The following is a 22,912-nucleotide window of genomic DNA, read 5'->3' on the forward strand; positions in this document are numbered from 1 at the left end:
AGCAGGCAAAAAACACAGTCTCTTTGATTCTCGCAGGGTTCTTCCTCTAATCAGCATGCCTTGCTTCGAGACCGCAGCCCGCTTGTCCAAATCCACAGGAAGCATTTTCAGGGGTTGGAGAGACAGATTGCTCAACAAGGCATCGGTGCGACAGGGAAAAGCCAGGCCATGAGGGAGAGAGGCTCAAACTGCAGTGCTAGCATCTGTGCAGCTGTGCTCACTTCTGCCACAAACAGGAGTTCAGCTCCCTGCCGAGCCGGGCTGAAGTTGTGCTCGGTGATAATGGCCTGGCAGCTTCTAGAATGCATGGCTCAGTGCATCTTGGCCCTGTGTACAAAAGAAAGAGAATGCTGATCAAACCAAACCAATGATTTGAAGGCTGAGATGTGCTTAAAAAGAGTGGTGAGAAATATCTGGTCGCAGGTGATAGGCACAAAAAGCTTGGGGGAGACACAAAGTTAATTCCATTTTCAGTCTGACAGTATACACTCCAAACGGCCTGCATAATTGTGTTGTGGGAAGACAAGCTAGCTAGAAACGTTTGTATGGTTATTGCAGGGTGACATAGGATGCCAATGTACATTTGTGAGAGCCAGCACAGAGACTGGTCTGCCATGAGACGGGACAGGGAGGGCTCGCCCTTTGGCAACAGCTTTTCACTGAGAGATGGGCAGCTCAGAGTGAGGCATGGAGTACCAAGGAGGAAGGTGTCTTCTGCCAGCTCAAAACAGGCAGGACCTGTGCAAGAAGCGCTGTAGAACGGTAAAGGTAAAGGTACCCCTGACCATTAGGTCCAGTCGTGACCGACTCTGGGGTTGCGGCACTCAACTCGCTTTATTGGCTGAGGGAGCCGGTGTACAGCTTCCAGGTCATGTGGCCAGCATGACTAAGCTGCTTCTGGCAAACCAGAGCAGCACACGGATATGCACCTTAATTCTTGTAACCTAGGTGGATCATGAGACTGTAAAGGTAATGGTACCCCTGACCGTTAGGTCCAGTCACGGACGACTCTGGGGTTGCGGCGCTCATCTCGCTCTACAGGCCGAGGGAGCCGGCGTTTGTCCGCAAACAGCTTCCAGGTCATGTGGCCAGCATGACTAAGCCCCTTCTGGCGAACCAGAGCAGCGCACGGAAACGCCATTTACCTTCCCGCCGGAGCGGTACCTATTTATCTACTTGCACTTTGAGGTGCTTTCAAACTGCTAGGTTGGCAGGAGCTGGGACTGAGCAACGGGAGCTCACCCCATCATGGCGATTCGAACCGCCAACCTTCTGATCGGCAAGCCCTAGGCTCAGTGGTTTAGACCTAGAGTCCTAGGGAGTGTCTAATCTGTCGTTTTCCTTTTCTTTCCATTTATCATTTCTCCAAACTTAAGTTTAGTATGCATCATTTTGCAAAGTCTCTTTTTAAGAGTCCTCACCAGCATTTTAGTGCAAATTTATCCTAATATACACAATTCTGCGTGCAAAGTACACATTTTTGAAAGCAATATTTCCTTAACGTGACACATTTTTGTATGTTATGTTTACTAATATAGGCATTTCTAGCCATGTGCACTTTGCCCTAGTATATGCATTTTTGAACACATTACTTGGCTGGAGAGTAGCATTGCAAAATTTGGAGAAGTGTGGGTTTCAAAAGTTGGCTGTGTTTTCAGTTTGTGTATTGTTTCAGAAAGCACAAATTAGATTGAATCAAATGCAAACTGAATGAATTTCTCCCCCCATTCCTGATCATTAATCGAGCAGCACCTCCCATCTCTGCCACGCTTCTCAGACACATAAGGCTTTTTTTCATCACAGGAGTGTTCCATATTTAAAACCGGTAACCCTGAACTCCAGAACCAGTTTGCATATACAGTCGTACCTTGGATCCTGAACGCCTTGCAAGTCAAACATTTCGGCTCCCAAACTCCGCAGACCTGGAAGTGAGTGTTCTGGTTTGCGAACGTTCTTTGGAACCCGAATGTCTGACACAGCTTCTGATTGGCTGCAGGAGCTTCCTGCAGCCAATCGGAAGCTGCGCCTTGGTTTCCAAACGTTTTGGAAGTCGAATGGACTTTCGGAACAGATTCTGTTCGACTTCCAAGGTATGACTGTATATTACTTTAGTTAGACCAAAGTTGGGGGGAAATTATTAAATGCATCTCCCAACACAAAGATCATTTTTTTGAAAGCTAGATATTAAAAAGAGGGATTCCAGTCTGTCTTTCTTAGAATTACAGAATCATAGAGTTGGAAGGGATCACGAGGTCCAAACCGCTGTGATGCAGGAATCTTTTTGCCCAATATGAGGCGTATACCCATGACCTTGAGATTAAGTGTCTCATGCTCTACTCAACTGAGCTATGGATAAGCTTGTTGTGTGAACAGTGTCATTCCATGGTTTAGCTAGCTTTTGCCGACTTGGTGCCCTCTAGATGATTTTGACCACAGCCCCTGCCCAGTCTGAAGGGCACTCAATTGGCGAAGGCTGATTTATTCACTAAAGGAACCATACATTGTCCTATCTGGGGCAGTCAGGAGTTTCCAGTTGCTGCTGGGAGAGAGGTATAACAATATTGTAGCTTCCTGACCTGTGTGTCCTTCGAGCTTTCCATGACACTTGTGATGATGAGGAGGAGGATCAAAATGATATCTTTAATTATGTGGTCCCCCACTTGAAATGATACAGTCCAGAAACAATATTACCACGTGATCCATAACCGAGGTGTTCAAAATGGCTGTAAGCAACCATACAGTGTCCCTGTAGTTAGGCATCGTTACCTCTTTTGTGAAAGCTGGCAAGCTGCTGCCAGACTGCTCCGGAGGTAGTCTGTTCTCATGGGGGTCCGTTCTGAGGTGACAGAGGCAGGGTGTGAAGCCAGCGTTGCTATTTTCCTGGGGCATGCTGGGAGAGGGGGAGGCATGGACAACGTGCAAGCCCAGTGGGGGCTCTTGGTCGTCATAGAAAAGGAGAGGTGATAACCCAACCTGGGAAAGCAAAAAGAGACTGCAAATGTCACAATTAGGGTATTGTCAGCAAACCCAACAGAACCCTTCCGATGCATGGAAGGTGCTCACATTACCGTTTGACACCCGAAAATGACTTAGGACCCAAGAAAGATATGAAACACTTGTCTCCATTCCTACAGACCCCCTCAGGTGTTAAGACCTCCAGGAGGGTGGGCAGTTCAGTTATCGACAGAAGTGCAGGGAGTGGCTGCCCAGGAAAGGATTTTTACTCCATGGCTGCCCCTAAATTATGGAATTCCCTCTCCTCAGAGGTGCATATTCTTTGCTGCATAGATTTTGCTGTATGCTAAAGATGTCCCTTTTTACCATGCCTGTGACTGCTAACTCACCTCTTTTCTGCTGAGTCTCTGCTCCATTTGGGATGATTTTGCTTGTTTTATAATCTTGATGGTTTTATCTGTTTTTTGTAACTATAGTGGTACCTCGGTTTACAAACAGTCCTGTTTACAAACTATTCAGTTTACGGACTCCGCAAAACCGGAAGTAGTGTTCAAGTTAGCTAACTTTACCTCTGTCTACGAATGGAATCCAAACGGTGGAAGGGCACCAGCGGCGGGGGGCTTCATTAGGGAAGGTGTGCCTTGGTTTAAGAACAGATTTGGTTTAAGAACGGACTACAGGAATGGATTAAGTTCGTAAACCAAGGTACCACTGTATATGTTACATTGTTGTAACCCGTCCTGGGACTTTATGAAGAAGGACACCTAAGAAATGCATATCTAAATACAATTAACTCCTAAGCTTATATATCCCTGCTCCTGCCATCCTAGCAGTTCGAAAGCACGTCAAAGTGCAAGTAGATAAATAGGTACCGCTCCGGCGGGAAGGTAAATGGCATTTCTGTGCGCTGCTCTGGTTCGCCAGAAGCGGCTTAGTCATGCTGGCCACATGACCCGGTGTACGCCAGCTGCCTCAGCCAATAAAGTGAGATGAGCGCCACAACCCCAGAGTCGGCCACGACTGGACCTAATGGTCAGGGGTCTCTTTACCTTTTATATATAACATTCATTCGTATATATATATATATATATATATATATATAACAGAATCATGGAAGGAAACCAACTTATCCTCTTTCCTACCCCACCGTGGACCAAGTCAAAGGACCCAAACCATTCCTGATAGTACACAAATGGCATGTGCAACCTCAGCCACTGCCAACCTGGTGCCCTCCAGATGTTAGGGAGTACCACTCCCATAAGCCCAAGCATCATAAAGTCATTCTGGGGATCGGGATGATGGGAGTTGTAGTCCAGGTTGGCAGTGGTTGTGCTAGGTGCTCTGAGATATAAAGTATGTAGGTACACTACTCCATTGTCTTAGTTTTATGCCAGTTTAACTGTCATGGCTTCCACCAAAGAATCCTGGGAGATGTAGTTTTTAGCCCAAGTGCAGAGAATTATCTGAGATCCCTCTTCCAGCCTCCAAATCTGTAGATCCCCGAGGGAGATCTATTCAGCTAGTTTTTCTGCAGCGTGCAGGTGCTCAGAGATACGGAAGGCAATCCCACCTCAGAGCATCTTCGCCCAATTCAATAACTTTATTATTGTATGATATCTTTGGCCCATTGTGTAAGTTCATTATAAATGGTTATCTTTGCCCCGAGAAGTTTGTGGCCTTTATGGTAGAGGGGAAACCTTTCTATAGGATCCCACCGCAATCTCCTTGGTGCTCATTCTCAAACTGCTGCCATACCGAGTCGTAGAACTTGCTTCCTTCTGCGTCAATAACCAACATGGTCACCCGGCTGCTGTCCGCACGTATCCTCAGCACCACCTCCTGGTGGTCCAGGTCCTCAGTGCCCTCGCCGTTCACAGCCAGGAGGCGGTCACCATCTCTCATCCCTGCCTTCTCAGCTGGCAACCCGGATTCGACCTCCCTCAGAAACTGACCTGCAAGTCATAGATGGGCAAGACAAAAGCAGCGGCGTTGATTATCCCAGTGGTTGCACCTTGCTTCCTTTACATTTATGAGCATTTTACGTGTGTGCATGTCTTACATGTGCTCCTCTAGTGAAGTCGCCATAGGTGAATAAGCAAAGCTCTCTTCTGTCCTATTTGCTAGGGAACAAGGAGCTGCAGCTCAGTGAAAGAGCAAAATGCAGAAGTTCGCAGGTTCATCCCTGCCATCTCCATGTAGGTCTGGGAAAACCTCAGTCTTAAACCCTGGAGAGCTGCCATCTATCAGTGTAGACCAGCATTGGGACTGACCAGGCCAGGGACCTGTTTAGTTCCAGCACTGGTCCTAATTTGGCACGTGAGGACATTTTTCCTAAGCCACACAGACCTGGTTTGGCCTCTATTAAGATGGTGCATAAAAAAACTTTACGCAAAATTCCATTAAGTTTGTCCTGAATGGGTTTTTTTTATAAAAAAAAACAACAACCCAAAACCAACAACAACCCAAAGATGCAAAACATCCAAATGATATCTGTGAAGTTAAATAGATGACTGGCAGTGAGAGGAGTTGCTCAACCCTGCCCACCCCCACATTTGAATATTCAAAACATATTTATTTATGAAGGCTTATATACTGCTGAAGCATCAAAATCTTCCAGCAGTTTATATAAAACATACCTTAAAATTACTAATAAAATCAGAAGTTAAAGACAAGCCAGCCTAACATATGTCCAAGAAAACCAGCCGTTTAAAACTAAAATCGCATATTAAAATGCACGTCTGATGTACACATCTGGGTGGGCTTGCTTAAACAAAACGAAAAAAGAGTCCATTGGTGGACACTGAAAACAGTGCAGTGAAGGGCCCTGCCAAATATCAAGGGGCAGGGAGTTCCAATGTCTCAGTGCAGCCATGGTGAAATATCGATTCCTTGCAAATGCAGAATGAACATTGCCTGTTTCCTCTCAAATCATCCCTTCAAAGTACAGGGGGAAAGATGTTGGGTCCTCTTTTTTTTTTCCTCGGGGAGAAACGCAGCTGGGTGGGAGGAAATGTTTTGTCTGGATGAAAGGGGGAAAGCTCGAGCAGCCCTCTGTCTTACCTCAAAGTCACTTACTCTGCTCTCAAATTTAAATACCGTGGAGCGACGTGCTGTGTGCAGTCTGGCTCTTTTCCAGGCAAGGGGCCTCACCTCTTTCTCCTGAGCAACGTTTTTCTTCTTTCAGCAAGAATCCGTATCCGTCTTGGCCTCTCACCATCTGCAGCTTCCTCACCTCAAAAGGAACCCAGGAAGCGTCAGCCATGGCTGCTGTGACCTTAACGCCGCGTTGCCGGTAAAACTCCTCTGATTTGGCGTCGATCACCAGCAGCCCCATTGGGTTGCTGCTGTGTTTGATCTGGAATCGAAAATTTGGGTACATAAGCCAAACCCAGGGAGGATACAGTGCGCTGCTGGAGAGTTTTCCCTCTAGCTAGGATTGAAATAGGATTTGAATTATGGTGTTGGAGGAGACTCTTGAGAGTCCCATAGACTGCAAGAAGATCAAACCTCTCCATTCTTAAGGAAATCAGCCCTGAGTGCTCACTGGAAGGACAGATCCTGAAGCTGAGGCTCCAATACTTTGGCCACTTCATGAGAAGAGAAGACTCCCTGGAAAAGACCCTGATGTCGGGAAAGATTGAGGGCACAAGGAGAAGGGGACTGTTATGTACTGAAGTTCTTACCCTGGGCCAGCAGGGGGATACTGTAGATAGTTATGCAAATGAAGGATCGAAAGTGACGTTCAGTGATTGGATCGTTTTAGAAAATGGCAACAGTTACATTGTTCTGGAGCTCTATATAAGCAGGCTGACTGAGTTCCTCAGTTCAGTTCTGTTCCAGCTTACAAATAAAGAGCTGCTTTGGAAGAATCACTGTGTCATCTGATATGTTCGCCCACAACCTAACAGGGACAACAGAAGACGAGATGGTTGGACAGTGTTCTCGAAGCTACCAGCATGAGTTTGACCAAACTGCGGGAGGCAGTGGAAGACAGGAGTGCCTGGCGTGCTCTGGTGCATGGGGTCATGAAGAGTCGGACACGACTAAACGACTAAACAACAACAACAACAAAGGATTGAAATTATCAGGTGGCGAGGGACCTTCTATAGAAAGTGTTCCTGGATGTGACCTGGCTGGTCCTCAAGTTGTTCAGTCAGTTGGCTAAAGCCAACATTTCTGTCATCGAATGACAGCGCTGGTACCTTTTTGTGAAGGTGTGCAAGAGTCCAACTCTCCACACAAGCACCGTTGAGCTCCAGGAGCCATGAACCATCTGGCACCCCTGCCTTATGAGCTGGCCCGTCCTTTGGCACAGATAGTCGGAATGTTCCCTTCACACCTGCAAAGCAAAGGATACAAAAACAGGAGCATGAGAGGGGAAAAACTAGCATTTATTGGCCTCTTTTTGCCTACTCCAGGATTTCCAAACTTGGGTCCCCAGCTGTTTTCGAACTATAACTCCCATCATCCCTAGCTGGCAAGACCAGTGGTCAGGGGTGAAGGTTGGCCAAGACAGAATGTAGCTTTCAAGTTGAAGACATTTGCCACCCTGTTGTCCATGTTGATTTTCACTACCAGTGAAATCAAAATCCTGCCAATGTTTCCATCTGCTTACAGTGGTCTCTTATATAACTTATAATTTTTTCCCATCAGTTTGGTTTGCCATTCCTCTCTGGTAGGGACCTTATGGTATGATATAAAAGTCAGAGGTCGGAAGAAGATGCAGTTTTAAATGTTTAAAATGGGAATCCATGGAAGGGGTAGGTGGAAATCCTGAGATTTGGAGAAATCTCTGCATATGGATACATATTTGGTTTTTTATAACTTTGTATTGATAAAATCAAATAAAAATTATTTAAAAAGAAGGAGTTTGCCACCTTGGATTTAGAACAATGAAAGGGGATGAAGTATTCCAAATTTGAGGGGGGGAGGCATAATTATGTGTCAAAAATGCTGAGTTCAATTATAAATTGTATTATTCTACCTTTTTGTGATTCTTATAGGGTTTTTAAATAAAAAAAATAGTGATAGTTACTGTTGTGGTGGAAAAACAACACATATTGCAACAGTGTATTGTTTTAAACATATTTTCATTTCATTTACTATTTTGTACAACTGATGGTCTTTAAATATTAGTCTGTTTTGTGAAGTGTCGACCCTAGAGACTCAAAACTGGTTTTGAAGCCCTCTCATCTTTGTTCTGGGGGCCCAAGAATCTCAAACAGAGATTTTAAAGGAACTTTACAAAAACTACAATTCTCGGGAATCTTTTTTTTGGGGTGGGGGGCGAACCACAACCATTAAATAAATTGATTTAAACCCTGATGATAAGTTTGTTCTGTAAACATACCCTTAGAATCAAGTTTGGGAACAGTTTCCTGAAGTGGGTATTTATTTTCCCCACTCAGTAACAGCAATCTCTTTGTTCTTCCGCTCCCTTCTATTATCCCTTGCAATAAAAAGTAATAAAAAATAATATCCCTTGCAATAAATGGCAAATTTCAATCTGGGCAGCAGAATAAACAACGCGGAAGAAAGCAAGTGTGTGCAAACTGTCTTGGATTTGCACAGTGTAATCTGATGGTAAAATTCTGGTTTTCCTCATGGCAGAATTTGGTTACTCGTGGTGAAAAACGCAACGAACTGCAGTGTGGGTTTTCACTACCTTCTGGAGCTGAAACGCTGAAGCCGAAGCCACTTTGGTCCTTGTTGATGCAACACAGCTGTGGCCTGTTGTGATGGGGCAAGAGCTGGCCAAGGTCCCGGTCGAGGGCTTTTGCCAACTCGTAGGCTGTCCCATCCAGGACAGTGAGAGAGACTTGCTTCCCACTGCTCTTGATCTTCCAAACCACCTGCCAAGAAAGAGGGGAAGAACCTCAGAAACAGAGACTCGTAACAGTAGAACTCCTGGGCATCCAACGAAGCCGAGTGTTGCAAAGACAGATAAAAGGAAGTCCTCCACGCAGCGCATAGTTAAACTATGGAACTCACTTCTGCAGGAGGCAGGGATTTGAAAGGTTTAAAAGAGGATCGGACAGAGTCATGGAGGCATAGCTGTCAACTTACAGATTTGAAAAAAAGGGACCAGCAGCCTTGAAAATAAGGGATCAGCAGCCAAAATAAGGGATCAACAATTACTTTGATAAAATACATATTTTGTTGCATGCAAATGGATTTAGATACCTATTAGGTCCATAAATTACCATATAGCATATATTCAACACAAAAAAAACAGCAACAATTTGTTGTTGACAAAGGACAGCTGGACATAGAAAGGGCCCCATTACCTTCAGTAGCTTATTTAAGGGACATCATCAATAAGGGACAGCAGCGGGACATGGCGCTGGGATAAGGGACTGTCCCGCCAAATAAGGGACGCTTGACAGCCATGCATGGAGGAGAGGACTACCAGAATACCTATGCTCTGAACATGCAGTCAGAGGCTTCTGAATGCCAGTTGCTGGAAACCACAGGATGGGACAAGCACTCATGTGCTCTCATCCTTCTTGAGGTTTTCCCATAGGCTGAGAGAACAGGATGCTGGACTAGATTGGCTGTTCTTATGGTCATAAGTTCTTAATGAGTAGCGACCCCCAAATTTCCTCCTACCCCTGGACCACTTGAAAATTGATAAGGGCCTTGATGGCTTGCATAACGATTTTTCTTCCTATTGCAGCAGTTGCGATGCACTGTGCTAGGTGCTGGATGGTTTTAATTTGCATTTTTATCGCTCCTTTGATTTCTTGCATCACATTCTGTTGTATTGCTATGTGAATTCTATGGGGGGGGGGAAGCCCACCTCAAATGGGAATCAGGGAGCCACTACTCCCAGCCAAACCTCACCCTGAAGTGCTCCAGGCCTTCGACATAAGCCCCGTTCACCTCTAAGATCCGGTCTCCATCTTGCAGGCCTCTGCGGTGAGCCAGGCCCCCCGGTGTCACCTGTCGCACGATGTGCCCGTTGCTGCCTGCCTCCTGCCGTAGCCAGAACCCAAAGCTCTCCCTGTCCTCTTTCTTCAGAAAGCAGAAGCGCACCTGAGCACCTTCCTCTGGCTCTGTGGAAAACAAGATCAGAGGCCGACCCCGCAGACCCGGGGTCCCCAACGCAGCACTTGTGGGCACTGAAATCTCCTCAGACACAGCCTTCTGACATTGCCCAATTTTTAATTTTAATTGGAGTTTTTGGCTTGTTGATCTGGAAAGTCACCTGCTGCTGCTGCTGCTGCTGCTCTCTCTCTCTCTCTCTCTCTCTCTCTCTCTCTCTCTCTCTCTTTTAGGGTGCAAGTAGATGTTTTGACTTGTGTGCACCAGCTAATGACATCTGTCAGGGGTTCAGGAGCAGAGGCAAGGGCAAGGGAGGAAACAGAGAGCGAGGGGGAGGAGGCAGAAGAAAAGATGAGTGATGACGACGACCCGAGATCTCCGAGTCTTTCCAGTGAATCAGAAGATTCACAGAAAGGAGCACCAGTGGCCAGGGCAAGGGGGGAGCCTAGGGGGACACCCCAGGAAGATAGAGCCAGAGGGGACTCAGAGGGGAGCAGTTGGAAATCGGGACCAGCGTCACCGCCAGAGAGCAGGGAAGAGGAAGGGCGCCAGGGATCAAGCGCTGGCAGCTCACAACAGGGGGGAGGGCACGAGTCAGGAGTGGCCACACCTCCATCGGGGAGCGAAGAAACGGTCAGACGGAAGGTGGAAGGTTGGGCGCGCGCGACAAGTTCAAATGCACAGGAAGGTGGCGCAGTAGGCAGCCCGGAAAGGGAGCCAGGTCCTAAAGCCCGCCGAAAGGAGGGAGAAGAGTCAGGGGGGTCAGCGTCAGCGTCAGAGGAATCCCGGAAGGAAGAGACCCCGGGGGGCAGAGGGACCCAGAGAAGAACAGTCAGGCGGAAAAGGTGGAGCAAGGCTAGGATATTAAGTTGGTGTACAAGGGGCGGAGACTCAGATGGGGCTTCGCCGATCTAACCATTAGACGTAGGGTTGCACGCAGCAGCTTGAGAATGGAAACTGTAACTCAATAAAGACTTTTATTTAATGATCGCTGGCTAGCGTGATCCTCTGTGAGCTTGGATCTGGAAGCAACTCTGACAGTAAGCCCCATCTCTTAAATTGTGGGCATCTACAGCCTCGCGGAGAGGAGAGAAAGCGGGTGCCTACTAGCGAGCTCACGAACGGCAGACAACATGACGGCCGAACAGCAGATAGTGGAACTCAGAGAAGCAGTGTCGCGCCTGAATGCCGAGGCTCTTGCATCCAGGAAGAGAGAGGAGGACGCAGCTGCCGCCTACAGGGATCTCCAGGTCAGGTTGGAAGTGCTTACGAAGCAAGGGCAACTGACACCCAAACCGGAGGGGATTGGGTTGGGGAGACGAACAGGCGGTCTGGTCTCTCACTTCGATGGGAATTTGCAACAGTACCCCAACTTTAGAGCAGATGTAATGTGTGCACTGCAACTGCTGAACAAAGACTTTAGAGATGAGCAAGAGAAGGTGGGATTCATCATGTCCCATTTGCATGGAGATGCTAAAGCATGGCTGCGCAATTTGTGGAGAGATAATGATCCAGCGCTCCAAAATGCGGATGCCTTTATTAAAGCGATGGATGGGTGCTTTTTGTCAAGCATTGACGTGGATCTTGCTCGGCAGCAGATACATGGACTGAAGCAAGGGAGGGCCAGCGTAAGGCAGTACCATGCCCGCTTTTTCGCTTTGGTCAGTGCTCTGGAATGGGACAGAGATTCGGCTCCTGTAAGAGACCTGTTTTGGGAGGGATTGCACGGCTCGGTTAAAGATGAAATTGCGAGGGGGGAGAGACCCCGGACCACGCAGGAGATCGTTCAGAGGGCGCTGGCGGTGGGGGTGCGGCTGGAAGGACGTCCGTGGAGCAGTGGCGAAGGGCGTGGAGGGCGCGAACCAGCCAGGGGCTCCTCCTTCCTTCCCAGAGAAGCAGCGCGTGCGCAATCCACGCCTCCGCCAGGAGGAGGAGCGGAACCTATGGAGGTTGGAGGTGCAAGGGCTCAGTCAGCAGCCAGAGCCCTAGCACCGGCAGCAGTGAAAGCGAAGCCTCCTAGAGGGAACAGGAAGTGTTACATCTGCGATGATCCACAGCATATGGCGAAAGAGTGTCCCCAGAGGCTCCACAAGCACACTGCAGCCTCAGCAATGGTAACTGCAGCAACGCAGCAAGGACAACCACAGCAGGGAAACGACGGAGTCTGGTTGGAAGAGGCACTGGGGCCCAGCCAGACGTGTCAGTGAAGCAGTCCCCAGAGATTTTACAGCCCATGGACCCCCTCCCGCCCAAACCGGTAGTGAGGCTCACCGCGTCGCTCCAGCTGCCCAATGGAATCACCATGGACGTGCCAATCACCATTGACTCCGGAAGCAATGCGGACTTTATAGGGCAGGACTTTGTCGACCGGCACGCTATACAGTTGCTGCCTGCCACGCTGCCCCTGCAGGTTGTCACGGTGGATGGCAGGGAGCTGCTAGGGGGGCAAGTGGTGAAGCAGACGCCACCAATGGTGATGCGACTTGGGAATCACAGGGAAATCATCAGCTTCAATGTCACTCAACTATCGGACACGCCCATTGTATTGGGCATGAGTTGGCTGGACAAGCACAGCCCGACGCTGGCTTGGTACCAGAGGCAGCTGACCTTCGGCTCTTCCTTTTGCGCTGAACACTGCATCGTGCCCAGGCAGGAAGGAGAGGAAGAGGAGTCACAGCTGCAGCTAGGCACGCTGCAAGCGGTTCCCCACAAGTACGCAGAATTTTTGGAGGTTTTCTGCGAGAAGGAGGCAGACAGGCTACCCCCCCACAGACCATATGACTGCAAAATTGACCTGCTGCCGGGGGCGGCGCTGCCCAAAGGGAAGCTGTATTCCATGTCTGAGGACGAACTGCAGGAACTCAAAGAGTTCATAGATCATAATTTGGAGCGCGGTTTCATCCGAGAGTCCAAGGCAGCGGGGGGCAGTCCGGTATTCTTTGTTAAGAAGAGGGACACGCCCCAAAAAAGACTTGTAGTGGACTTTCGCATCTTGAACAGTGTGACCAAGCCATCGGACTTCCCCATGCCCCGAATCGACGACCTCCTCGCAAAGGTACGGAAGGGCAGAGTGTTCACCAAGTTGGACCTGCGAGGGGCATACAACCTCATTCGCATGCGGGAGGGAGATGAGTGGAAGACAGCCATGTTCACGCCCCTGGGCACCTACGAATATAGAGTTATGCCTTTTGGATTGCAAAATGGCTCCCACGTTTTTCAAGCTTTCATGCATCACGTGTTGGCGGGGCTCCTCTACAAGACGTGCGTCTGTTTCTTGGATGACATCCTGATCTTTTCGGAATCGCAGCAGGAGCATGACAGACACGTCAAGGAAGTGCTGAGCAGGCTACAGCAACATAGGCTTTACGCCAAGCTGGAGAAGTGCCAATTCGACGTGACGGAGGTGGATTTCCTGGGCTACAAGTTGTCTGATAAAGGGCTCGCCATGGACAGCGCCAAGGTCCGAGCAGTGTTGGATTGGAAAAGCCCACGCAACCGGAAGGAGGTCCAACGGTTTGTCGGCTTCGCGAACTTCTATCGCAAGTTTATCAAAGGCTTTGCGATGCAGACAGCGGCCATCACGGACACGCTCAGCTCCAAGAAAAAGAAGTTCATCTGGACAGAGCAGGCGGAGCAGTCCTTTCAGGCACTCAAGCGTCTCTTCGCGTCGGAAGAGCAGCTGCTTCATGTCAACCCCAGCAGGCCGATGAGGGTGGAGACAGACGCTTCAGACAGAGCCGTGGGAGCAGTCCTGCTGCAGAAAGACCCGCAGGGGGTTTGGAGGCCGGGAGCGTTTTACTCAAGGAAGCTCAGCAAGTCCGAACAGAACTACACCATCTGGGACAGGGAGTTGCTGGCCATTCATGCAGCGTTCAAAGCGTGGAGGCACTTCCTGATCGGCGCCAAGCACACGGTGCAGGTCTGCACGGACCACAAGAATCTAGAGCACTGGCGCACGGCACAGTTCCTGAACCAGAGGCAGATACGTTGGGCTGAGTTCTTTGCGAATTTCGACTTCCGAATAGAATATGTCCCGGGGGACACCAACATCATGGCGGATGCTCTCTCCCGTAAGCCACAGTATCTGGAGGAGGCAACGCCAGCGGCCGCCATGCACATCTTCGCACCGACAGTGTGGGCGTGCGCGGCGGCAACAGTTGACCTGGATGCGGTGCGACGAGCGTTGCAGGATGACTCCTTCGCGCAAGCAAAGATGGCAGAGGTGCACAGGGGCACGGCAGCGACCGACGAGTTCCAGCTGCGAGATGGTTTGCTCATCCGTAAAGGGGCCATCTACGTGCCGGGAGACGAACTTCGCGCCAAGGTACTGCAGCAGCTGCACGACGCGCCCACTGCCGGGCACTTTGGCAAGGAGAAGACGGTGGAATTAGTAGCCAGAGACTTCTGGTGGCCCGGAATGAGAGGGGAAGTCGCGGACTACGTGGCGAGGTGTGACACCTGCCAGAGGGCCAAACCAGTGCACAGACCGCTGGCCGGACTGCTGGAACCGCTGCAAACTCCGTTCGAACCATGGGAGAGAGTGGCCCTGGACTTTGTCACGGATCTGCCCAGCTCGAGGGGCAAGACGGCTGTGCTGGTGGTGGTGGACTTGTTCTCCAAGATGGCACATTTCATTCCGTGTGCGAAGGTGGCCACGGCGGAACAAACCGCCAAACTGTTCATAGACCACGTGTTCAAGGTTCACGGTCTGCCGCGGTCTATTCTGTCCGACCGAGGGCGACAGTTCATCTCGAACTTCTGGCAGAGGCTGATGGGCTTCCTGAACGTCAAGATCAACCTGGCGTCGGCTAGACACCCGCAGACCAACGGGCAAGCGGAGCGGGTCAATGCCATCATGCAGCAGTACCTGAGATGTTATGCGAATCAACAGCCTGCGACGTGGGTGGATTACCTGCCTCTCGCCGAGTTCGCCTACAACAACACGAAGCACGTGTCCACGGGGGTCACGCCGTTCTTCGCCAACAACGGGAGGCACCCCAGAACCTTCCCGGGACTGGAAAGAATGGGGGAGGGGGAGCCGCAGACAGCAGATGCGTTCGCGTCGGAGTTGCAGGAGGTCCACGATCAGCTGCGGCGGCACCTGGAGCTGGCTAAACACGCATACAAGGTACAAGCGGACAAACACAGAAGGGTTGGCGAAGAGATCCATGTGGGAGACTGGGTCTGGTTAGCAGCCCACGCAGTGCCGGCCAGGTCGTTGGCGAAGAAGAAACTAGGGCATAAACAACTGGGGCCCTACCAAGTTGAAGAACAGGTCAACCCGGTGGCTTTCAGGCTGGCTCTTCCGGAGGGTTCCAGAATGCATCCGGTGTTCCACAGATCGGTGCTCACTCCCTACAAGGCACCTCACAGGTTTCAGGAACCAGGAACGGCACCGGGTCCGCTCCGAGAGAGAACCGGGCAAGGGGGAGTGGCACAGGAGGAGCGCATCAACGAAGTCACGGAGATTTTGGACTCCAGATGGGGGGAAGAGGGGGTAGAATACCTTCTCGCCAAGGAGGGCACCCCGGCCAGTGCCAACAGCTGGGTGCCGGGCTACGCTTTGGACGAACCTCTGCTCAAAGAAGAGTTTCATGCCCTCTTCCCACACAGGCCAATGCCAGCAGACTTTTTCGACGACTGGCTTTTCACGCCCACGCTTTCAGCCAGCACGTTCCGGGGGTTCGACTCGGACGAGGAACCGACACGAGGCGCCCGTTCCCCAGAGGGGTCACCCTCGGGATCTGCTTCAGAACCCTCGTATTGGTGGGATGATCGACCAGAGGAGCAGTTCCGCAGAAGGTGGCTGGAGGGTCCAGGACGAGCAACGTCTCCAGAAGGCAACGAGGGAGAGACGGACATGGACGTTTTCGGGGACGACCCGGGTTTCGAGCACGGCGGCACAGAGATGGAAGCGGAAGTGACCGTCGTCAACGAGAGCAGGGAGGAAGAACCGGAAGACTTCGGATGGCGGCCCGCCACGGGAAGCGAACTGTATCCGACATTCGTCCCCCTGACACAGCAGCACCCAGATCCCGCACCGGAAGGAGGGGAGGGGGGAAGAGGGGGCTTCGAGGGGGGGATGGATGTCAGGGGTTCAGGAGCAGAGGCAAGGGCAAGGGAGGAAACAGAGAGCGAGGGGGAGGAGGCAGAAGAAAAGATGAGTGATGACGACGACCCGAGATCTCCGAGTCTTTCCAGTGAATCAGAAGATTCACAGAAAGGAGCACCAGTGGCCAGGGCAAGGGGGGAGCCTAGGGGGACACCCCAGGAAGATAGAGCCAGAGGGGACTCAGAGGGGAGCAGTTGGAAATCGGGACCAGCGTCACCGCCAGAGAGCAGGGAAGAGGAAGGGCGCCAGGGATCAAGCGCTGGCAGCTCACAACAGGGGGGAGGGCACGAGTCAGGAGTGGCCACACCTCCATCGGGGAGCGAAGAAACGGTCAGACGGAAGGTGGAAGGTTGGGCGCGCGCGACAAGTTCAAATGCACAGGAAGGTGGCGCAGTAGGCAGCCCGGAAAGGGAGCCAGGTCCTAAAGCCCGCCGAAAGGAGGGAGAAGAGTCAGGGGGGTCAGCGTCAGCGTCAGAGGAATCCCGGAAGGAAGAGACCCCGGGGGGCAGAGGGACCCAGAGAAGAACAGTCAGGCGGAAAAGGTGGAGCAAGGCTAGGATATTAAGTTGGTGTACAAGGGGCGGAGACTCAGATGGGGCTTCGCCGATCTAACCATTAGACGTAGGGTTGCACGCAGCAGCTTGAGAATGGAAACTGTAACTCAATAAAGACTTTTATTTAATGATCGCTGGCTAGCGTGATCCTCTGTGAGCTTGGATCTGGAAGCAACTCTGACAACATCCTTCCCATCCAGGTTGACTCAGGCCTTTAAAAAGGTAAAGGGACCCCTGACCATTAGGTCCAGTCGTGGCCGACTCTGGGGTTGCGGCGCTCATCTCGCTTTATTGGCCGAGGGAGCCGGTGTACAGCTCATGTGGCCAGCATGACTGAGCTACTTCTGGCAAACCAGAGCAGCGCATGGAAACGCCGTTTACCTTCCCACCGGAGTGGTACCTATTATCTACTTGCACTTTACCGTGCTTTCAAACTGCTAGGTTGGCAGGAGCAGGGACCAAGCAACGGGAGCTCACCCTGTCGCGGGGATTTGAACCGCCGACCTTCTGATCGGCAAGTCCTAGGCTCTGTGGTTTAACCCACAGCGCCACCCACGTCCCTTGACCCCAACCTTTACATCACTTAAATGCAGCCTTCCTGCCCCCTAACCCCACCCACTGATCCTGGATGTTTGGATAAAACCCACATATAAACAGGGAAGGCCCGGGACAAGACTGGGACAGAGGTGCCAATTTGAAGAAAATATGGGGGGGCAGCTAAGCCCCACCTCACATAATCAATCACATGACACGGCACACACACACCATTTGAATGGCGATGCCCATCAACTGGGGAGGGGGCTGTCCCCTCTAATATTTTATGGGGGAGGGTGAAGAGACTTCATCCCGTGTGAGTGGCTCCTATGGATAGGGAAAATATTATGTGGATACATTAATGAGGAGACAGAGCAGTGCGAAGCCACATTTTTTTCAGTGTGGACAAGCCCTGGGTGGTGATATTGTTTCTGAAAAGTTTTTTGGCTGTGGAGCAGGCATTTTGTGGTGTGTGTGTGACAGTCCCTTGGTTGTCGAACGTACCAAAGAGCAGGCGTTGCCACACTCAAAGATGCAAATGATGTAGAATTATTGTAAATCATGCTAATTTCCCTCCCACCCCTGAACAGTGATAGTTAAATGTTTTTTGTTTTGTAAATAAATAAACACAGTTTGACTAAGTGCAAATAAAGTAGATTCACATCAAAATGCGTGCCCCACTGAATGTGCTATTTGCAGGACGAGGTGGTAAACAGCCATCAGGTCCCTGACGTGGAAGGGGAAGCAAGCCTCCCACTTTGCAAGCACCAAGAGGGAAACAGCTGGTCCTTCCTCTGCCACCCACGCAGCAGCCCCAGATGTCGCTCCCCATTGTTACCAGAATCCTCTGCCAGTGACAGGGCTGGGTTATCGATCCCATCTCTGGGGTTAAATTCAAATTTCCTGTAACACCAAGAAGGAGAAGGAAGTGTCAGCCACAGCTTGGAGGCAATCAAGGGTTCTCAGGCTCCTGAGAACCTACGTCAGGCAAAGGCAATCCAATCAGCCTTGGCAACCCATTCGCAGCCTGCGTTTTTAATACGTTTCATGAGTGGGTTAAATTTAAATATGTTTGCGCTTGCCCCAAACCTCAGTACAGGAGTGTTTGGCTTTGTGCTTCCAGTTTCAACCCACCAGGCTAATCTGATTGTGTAAAGTGCTCTCCCGTGTGTGTGTGTGTGTGTGTGTGTGTGTGTGTGCCCTCGACCTGCTGTCCAAGGGATGCCAGCAATGCCCACTCATTTTCAGTGGAGTAGCTCAACTTGGCACTTACATAGTTGGCTCTGCAGTGTCCCTGGGCCCTGCAAAAAAGAAAGATTTGGGGGTTAATGAAATGCATCATACTCACTCCTGAAAGGCAGATACCCTCCTTCATCCCAAAGGCTTGCATATCCTCTTCCCCTTTGATGAAGATACCTATGTTTTACTTTTAGGAGTAACTCAGGGTAGCTACATCTTCCCATTTACTCCAGCTCCAGTGCGTTCCAACTATTGGTGAAGCCAAGGACGCAACCCATAGGTACCTTGTAGGATCTTGGAAAATGCTCATGTTCAATGTAAAGGTGAAGGTAAAGGGACCCCTGACCATTAGGTCCAGTCGTGACCGACTCTGGGGTTGCGGCGCTCATCTGACTTTATCGGCCGAGGGAGCCGGTGTACAGCTTCCGGGTCATGTGGCCAGCATGACTAAGCCGCTTCTGGCGAACCAGAGCAGCGCACGGAAACGCCGTTTACCTTCCCGCCGGAGCGGTACCTATTTATCTACTTGCACTTTACCGTGCTTTCGAACTGCTAGGTTGGCAGGAGCAGGGACTGAGCAACGGGAACTCACCCCATCGTGGGGATTCGAACCGCCGACCTTCTGATCGGCAAGTCCTAGGCTCTGTGGTTTAACCCACAGTGCCACCCGTGTCCCCCATGTTCAATGTGCTTTCCCTCAAACCAGCAAGCCACATTTATAGCTGCCGTGTGTACCGTTGAAACAGCCATTGCACATGTATTCACGCGAGAGCACAGCCCCCACCCCAAATGCACATCTTTTGGGGATGCAATCATGCAGGAGCCAGGTGACTCGTACAGGAGCATGTCCCCACTCCCCAAAAAAGGGATGTCCTGCTTAAATCAGGACAGTTGAGGGGTATGGACCACTGGTTTAAAGTGACACGATACTGCTTCAAATGTATAGTGCAGATGGGGCCCATGCTAGAGATGGTGAAGTTGGGGTCTCCAAATGTTGTTTGATTCCAACAGCCCTGAGAGGGTAGACGGTGTGGCTTTCCCCCTGACCCGAGCAGTCACATGAAGAAGCCTGCGAGCCCAGAAGCCATATCACAAGTGAAAGAGGATATGGTCGCAGCTTCTCCTTACTGGATTCTCTTCTGCAAGTTCCTCTTTGCTACCCCGCCTCCCGACTTGCCATTAGAGCAAAATGAAAATTCTCCTGCTGGCTCAACCTTTCACCAACTGGCAGCCCACCAGGCAATTGGGGCTGCAACTCCCGCTAACCTCGGGCAGAAACATAGGGCTGTGGTGGTGGAGATTGGTGGGGGTTGCAGCCCCAGAGGTCTGGTGGGCAACAGGTTGGGGAAAACTGAGCCAGTTTGTGGAGGGACGGAAGGGAAGGAAGTGAAGCTGAGAACTGGCAGCTTGACAGTGACCAATTCTGTGCCTTTCTTTATAGTGCAGACTTGCAAAATCAAGTTCTGTGTCAGATGACCAGCAGCAGATCTGAAAAGCAGGCAATCCCTGGATCCCAGGGACATAGGAATATGCTTTAACTTGTGGTCCATCTAGCCAAGAATTGTCTACATCAGGGATGGGGAGTCAGTGGCCCTCCAAATATTGTGGGACTCCAGCTCTCAGCATTTCTGACTACTGGCTACACTGGCTGGGGCCAACTATTTGAATTTTCAATTAGCAGGGCACGGGGAGCAATTCCGACCACACAATTGCAGCGGATTGGAAGCTCTTGCACAAGCAATCTTCTGCTTCTCCAAAAGGTAATACTTAGTATGATAATGAAAGTGATAGGAAAATGCACCGGAAGGTGGGGGATAGCACTTGTTTCGATGCAACGTCATCTAACCTGTCATCTAACTGCAAACAAATAAGAATGAATACTCAACAGATGGGTTGTCCTAAAGCAACCTTAAACAGAGAGACAAGATTCCAAGCAAAAGTCCAAAGGTGAGATGTGAGATACGTACGTATCTCCAAACTCAATGGCAAATCCAAGCAGTGGATTGTCTTAAGAGCATTTGCCACAGTTAACTTTTGACACTTCAGAGTTAATATAGTAAGACATTAGTCCCCTGCTTTTCAAATACAGTGGTACCTCGGGTTAAGAACTTAATTCGTTCTGGAGGTCTGTTCTTAACCTGAAGCACCACTTTAGCTAATGGGGCCTCCTGCTGCCGCTGCGCCGCTGCCGCACGATTTCTGTTCTCATCCTGAAGCAAAGTTCTTAACCCGAGGTACTATTTCTGGGTTAGCGGAGTCTGTAACCTGAAGCGTCTGTAACCTAAAGCGTATGTAACCTGAGATACCACAGTAAAGGGAAAGTGGGTATAAAGGAGGACATTGATCTCTTGTACAGTGGACTCGCCTTCTCTCTCACTCTCTGGCTGTGTACACACCATACTTTTAAAGCACATTTAAAGCACACACATCCCAAGAATCCCAGGAACTGCAGTTTGTTGTTAAGGTTGCTGGGAATTGTAGCTCTGTGAGGGGTAAACTACAGCTACAAGGATTCCTTCTGGGCTGCGTGTGTGCTTTAAATATATGCATCTCCTCCCCCACCACCTTGCAAAGGCACCCGTGCTTTGCCTTAAAGAAAGTGAGGAGCATCATGACCTGGGAATACCCCAATGGAGAAAGCTCCACCTGTGGAATTGCAGTTGCTCAAGGCATAGGAGCCTGCTAGAGCAAAAGGGCAGCACCATGGTGTTTGTTTTTTGGTCTCTCTAACCTGCGAATAGCAGCCAGGAGGACCACACAAAGTCACAACCCCATCTACCTTTTGAGCTGAGTCGTCGCCGATGCTTCTTCGTAGCCACCAATGCCATCGAAATGCTCCGTCTTAAAGGAGTGTCGCAATTTGCACAATGTGGGTGTAAAGTAGGACATTGATCTCTTGTACAGTGGAAGCAGCTGTTCACACACGGAAGCCTCACTCAAGAGAGAAAGTATTAGTTTTTCATGGTGGCCAACAGTCCCATTGGTTAAGATCCTGCCTGCTTACTTCCCTGTTGGGACAACCACCCCCACCCCAGTGCCCATCAAAACTCTACACATCCCTTCCTTGGGGAACCCAAAGCTACCACTTGAAGGGTGCCCCCAGCCAGCCACCTCTCTCAGCTCACCTTCCTTCTGCTTCAGGACTGCTTGAGTGTGTGAAGGTCCAAGGTCCAGCCTGAAGTGGCAAGTGAAACTGGGGACCCCGCCTTTTTAAAGAGATCACCGGAGTTTAATGTTTAAATGGGGCAGGAGTCTTCACTGCAACTGTGCTTACTTACTTCCACCTTTTCTCAGGAGCTGACCAAGGAAAGGAAAGCTATTCTTTCATTCCTGGGGAGTTGTCGGGGGGGGGGGGAACGGGACACCCAAACATTTCCAGGCTGTTGCTATTTTCAGGTGGGGTTCAGTGCCGCACCGGCAAATCCAGGTTGCACAATTGAAGTTGACCTCACGCTCTTCAATGCAACACAACCCACTTCCCTCCGAAATCAGCCTTCTTGCTATAAGGATGGCGGAATGGCCTGGAAGGTGTGGAATAACAATTGCTTGGGGCAATGTGTACTATAGCTTTAAGGCACATTCAGAGTGCGTCCTTTGTCTCAAGGAATTCTGGGCACCATAGTTTGCCCTTCACAGAGTTACAATTCCCAGCAACCTATAACAAACCATAATGCCCAGAATTCTTTGAGGGAAGGAACATGCTTTGAATGTGCTAGCAAGATAGATAGATAGATAGATAGATAGATAGATAGATAGATAGGCAAGCCACCAACGATGCTTAATTAACTGGGGGATGCCAATAAAGCAAATACCTCTAGTTCTGCAAGCCATATGTGTAGCAGAGGATGAGCACTCAGCACATGCTCAGAGGACCTGGTTTTGTTTCTTTGTTTTTTACCATTACACATTGATCGTGCGCCACCCAGGCCTTTTGATAGGGCTGTGACTGAGCGTGATTAGTAAAATATATAAGCAACAATCAACATGTTCCAGGTCAGGTTTCATTTCCCTTGCAGATTTCCAGATCTTTAGCTTACAGTTGCTTTATAGCATGGATTAATATTATAATTTCACATCCTGTTGTTTACTTTTTACAATTTTTTTAACAAGAGGGGATTAAAAGAATTGAAAGAATTGCTTGAATTTTATTTTATTTTAATGAAGAAAGCTTTTAGATCTTTTTACTGCCTGGAGCCCAATAGGATTGGGGTGGGGAATTTAAGTTTAAACAAATGAGGCTACTTTCCTACGGATACTTAAAGGTAAAGGTAAAGGGACCCCTGACCATTATGTCCTTTCGTGACTGACTCTGGGGTTGCGGCGCTCATCTCACTTTATTGGCCGAGGGAGCCGGTGTACAGCTTCCGGGTCATGTGGCCAGCATGACTAAGCCGCTTCTGGCGAACCAGAGCAGCGAATGGAAACGCCATTTACCTTCCTGCCGGAGCGGTACCTATTTATCGACTTGCACTTT

The 22,912-nt window shown here is 50.0% G+C and overlaps 1 protein-coding gene across 3 annotated transcripts; it reads right to left on the reverse strand.

Moving 5' to 3' along the window:
- Positions 1 to 21: 21 nt before the first annotated feature.
- Positions 22 to 21,622, reverse strand: NHERF4 (NHERF family PDZ scaffold protein 4). 3 transcript variants are annotated; one of them, XM_080983606.1, is made up of 11 exons: positions 21,564 to 21,622; positions 21,218 to 21,373; positions 18,473 to 18,500; positions 18,038 to 18,102; positions 9,838 to 10,010; positions 8,621 to 8,807; positions 7,158 to 7,294; positions 6,106 to 6,310; positions 4,711 to 4,907; positions 2,767 to 2,973; positions 22 to 327 (listed from the first exon to the last, which is right to left on the reverse strand). In XM_080983606.1, exons 2-11 carry the CDS (start codon positions 21,264 to 21,266, stop codon positions 298 to 300), a joined length of 1,278 nt encoding a protein of 425 aa, XP_080839732.1. In that variant the 5' UTR covers positions 21,267 to 21,373; positions 21,564 to 21,622; the 3' UTR covers positions 22 to 297. The 3 variants fall into 3 exon arrangements, with proteins under 3 accessions (XP_080839732.1, XP_080839731.1, XP_080839733.1); XM_080983605.1 differs by having other exon boundaries at positions 9,799 to 10,010; positions 21,564 to 21,621; XM_080983607.1 differs by lacking the exon at positions 21,564 to 21,622 and having other exon boundaries at positions 9,799 to 10,010.
- Between the last annotated feature and the right edge of the window lie 1,290 nt (positions 21,623 to 22,912).

The sequence above is a fragment of the Podarcis pityusensis genome (assembly GCF_964106645.2).
Source record: "Podarcis pityusensis genome assembly, chromosome: 15".
Lineage (NCBI taxonomy): Eukaryota > Metazoa > Chordata > Lepidosauria > Squamata > Lacertidae > Podarcis > Podarcis pityusensis.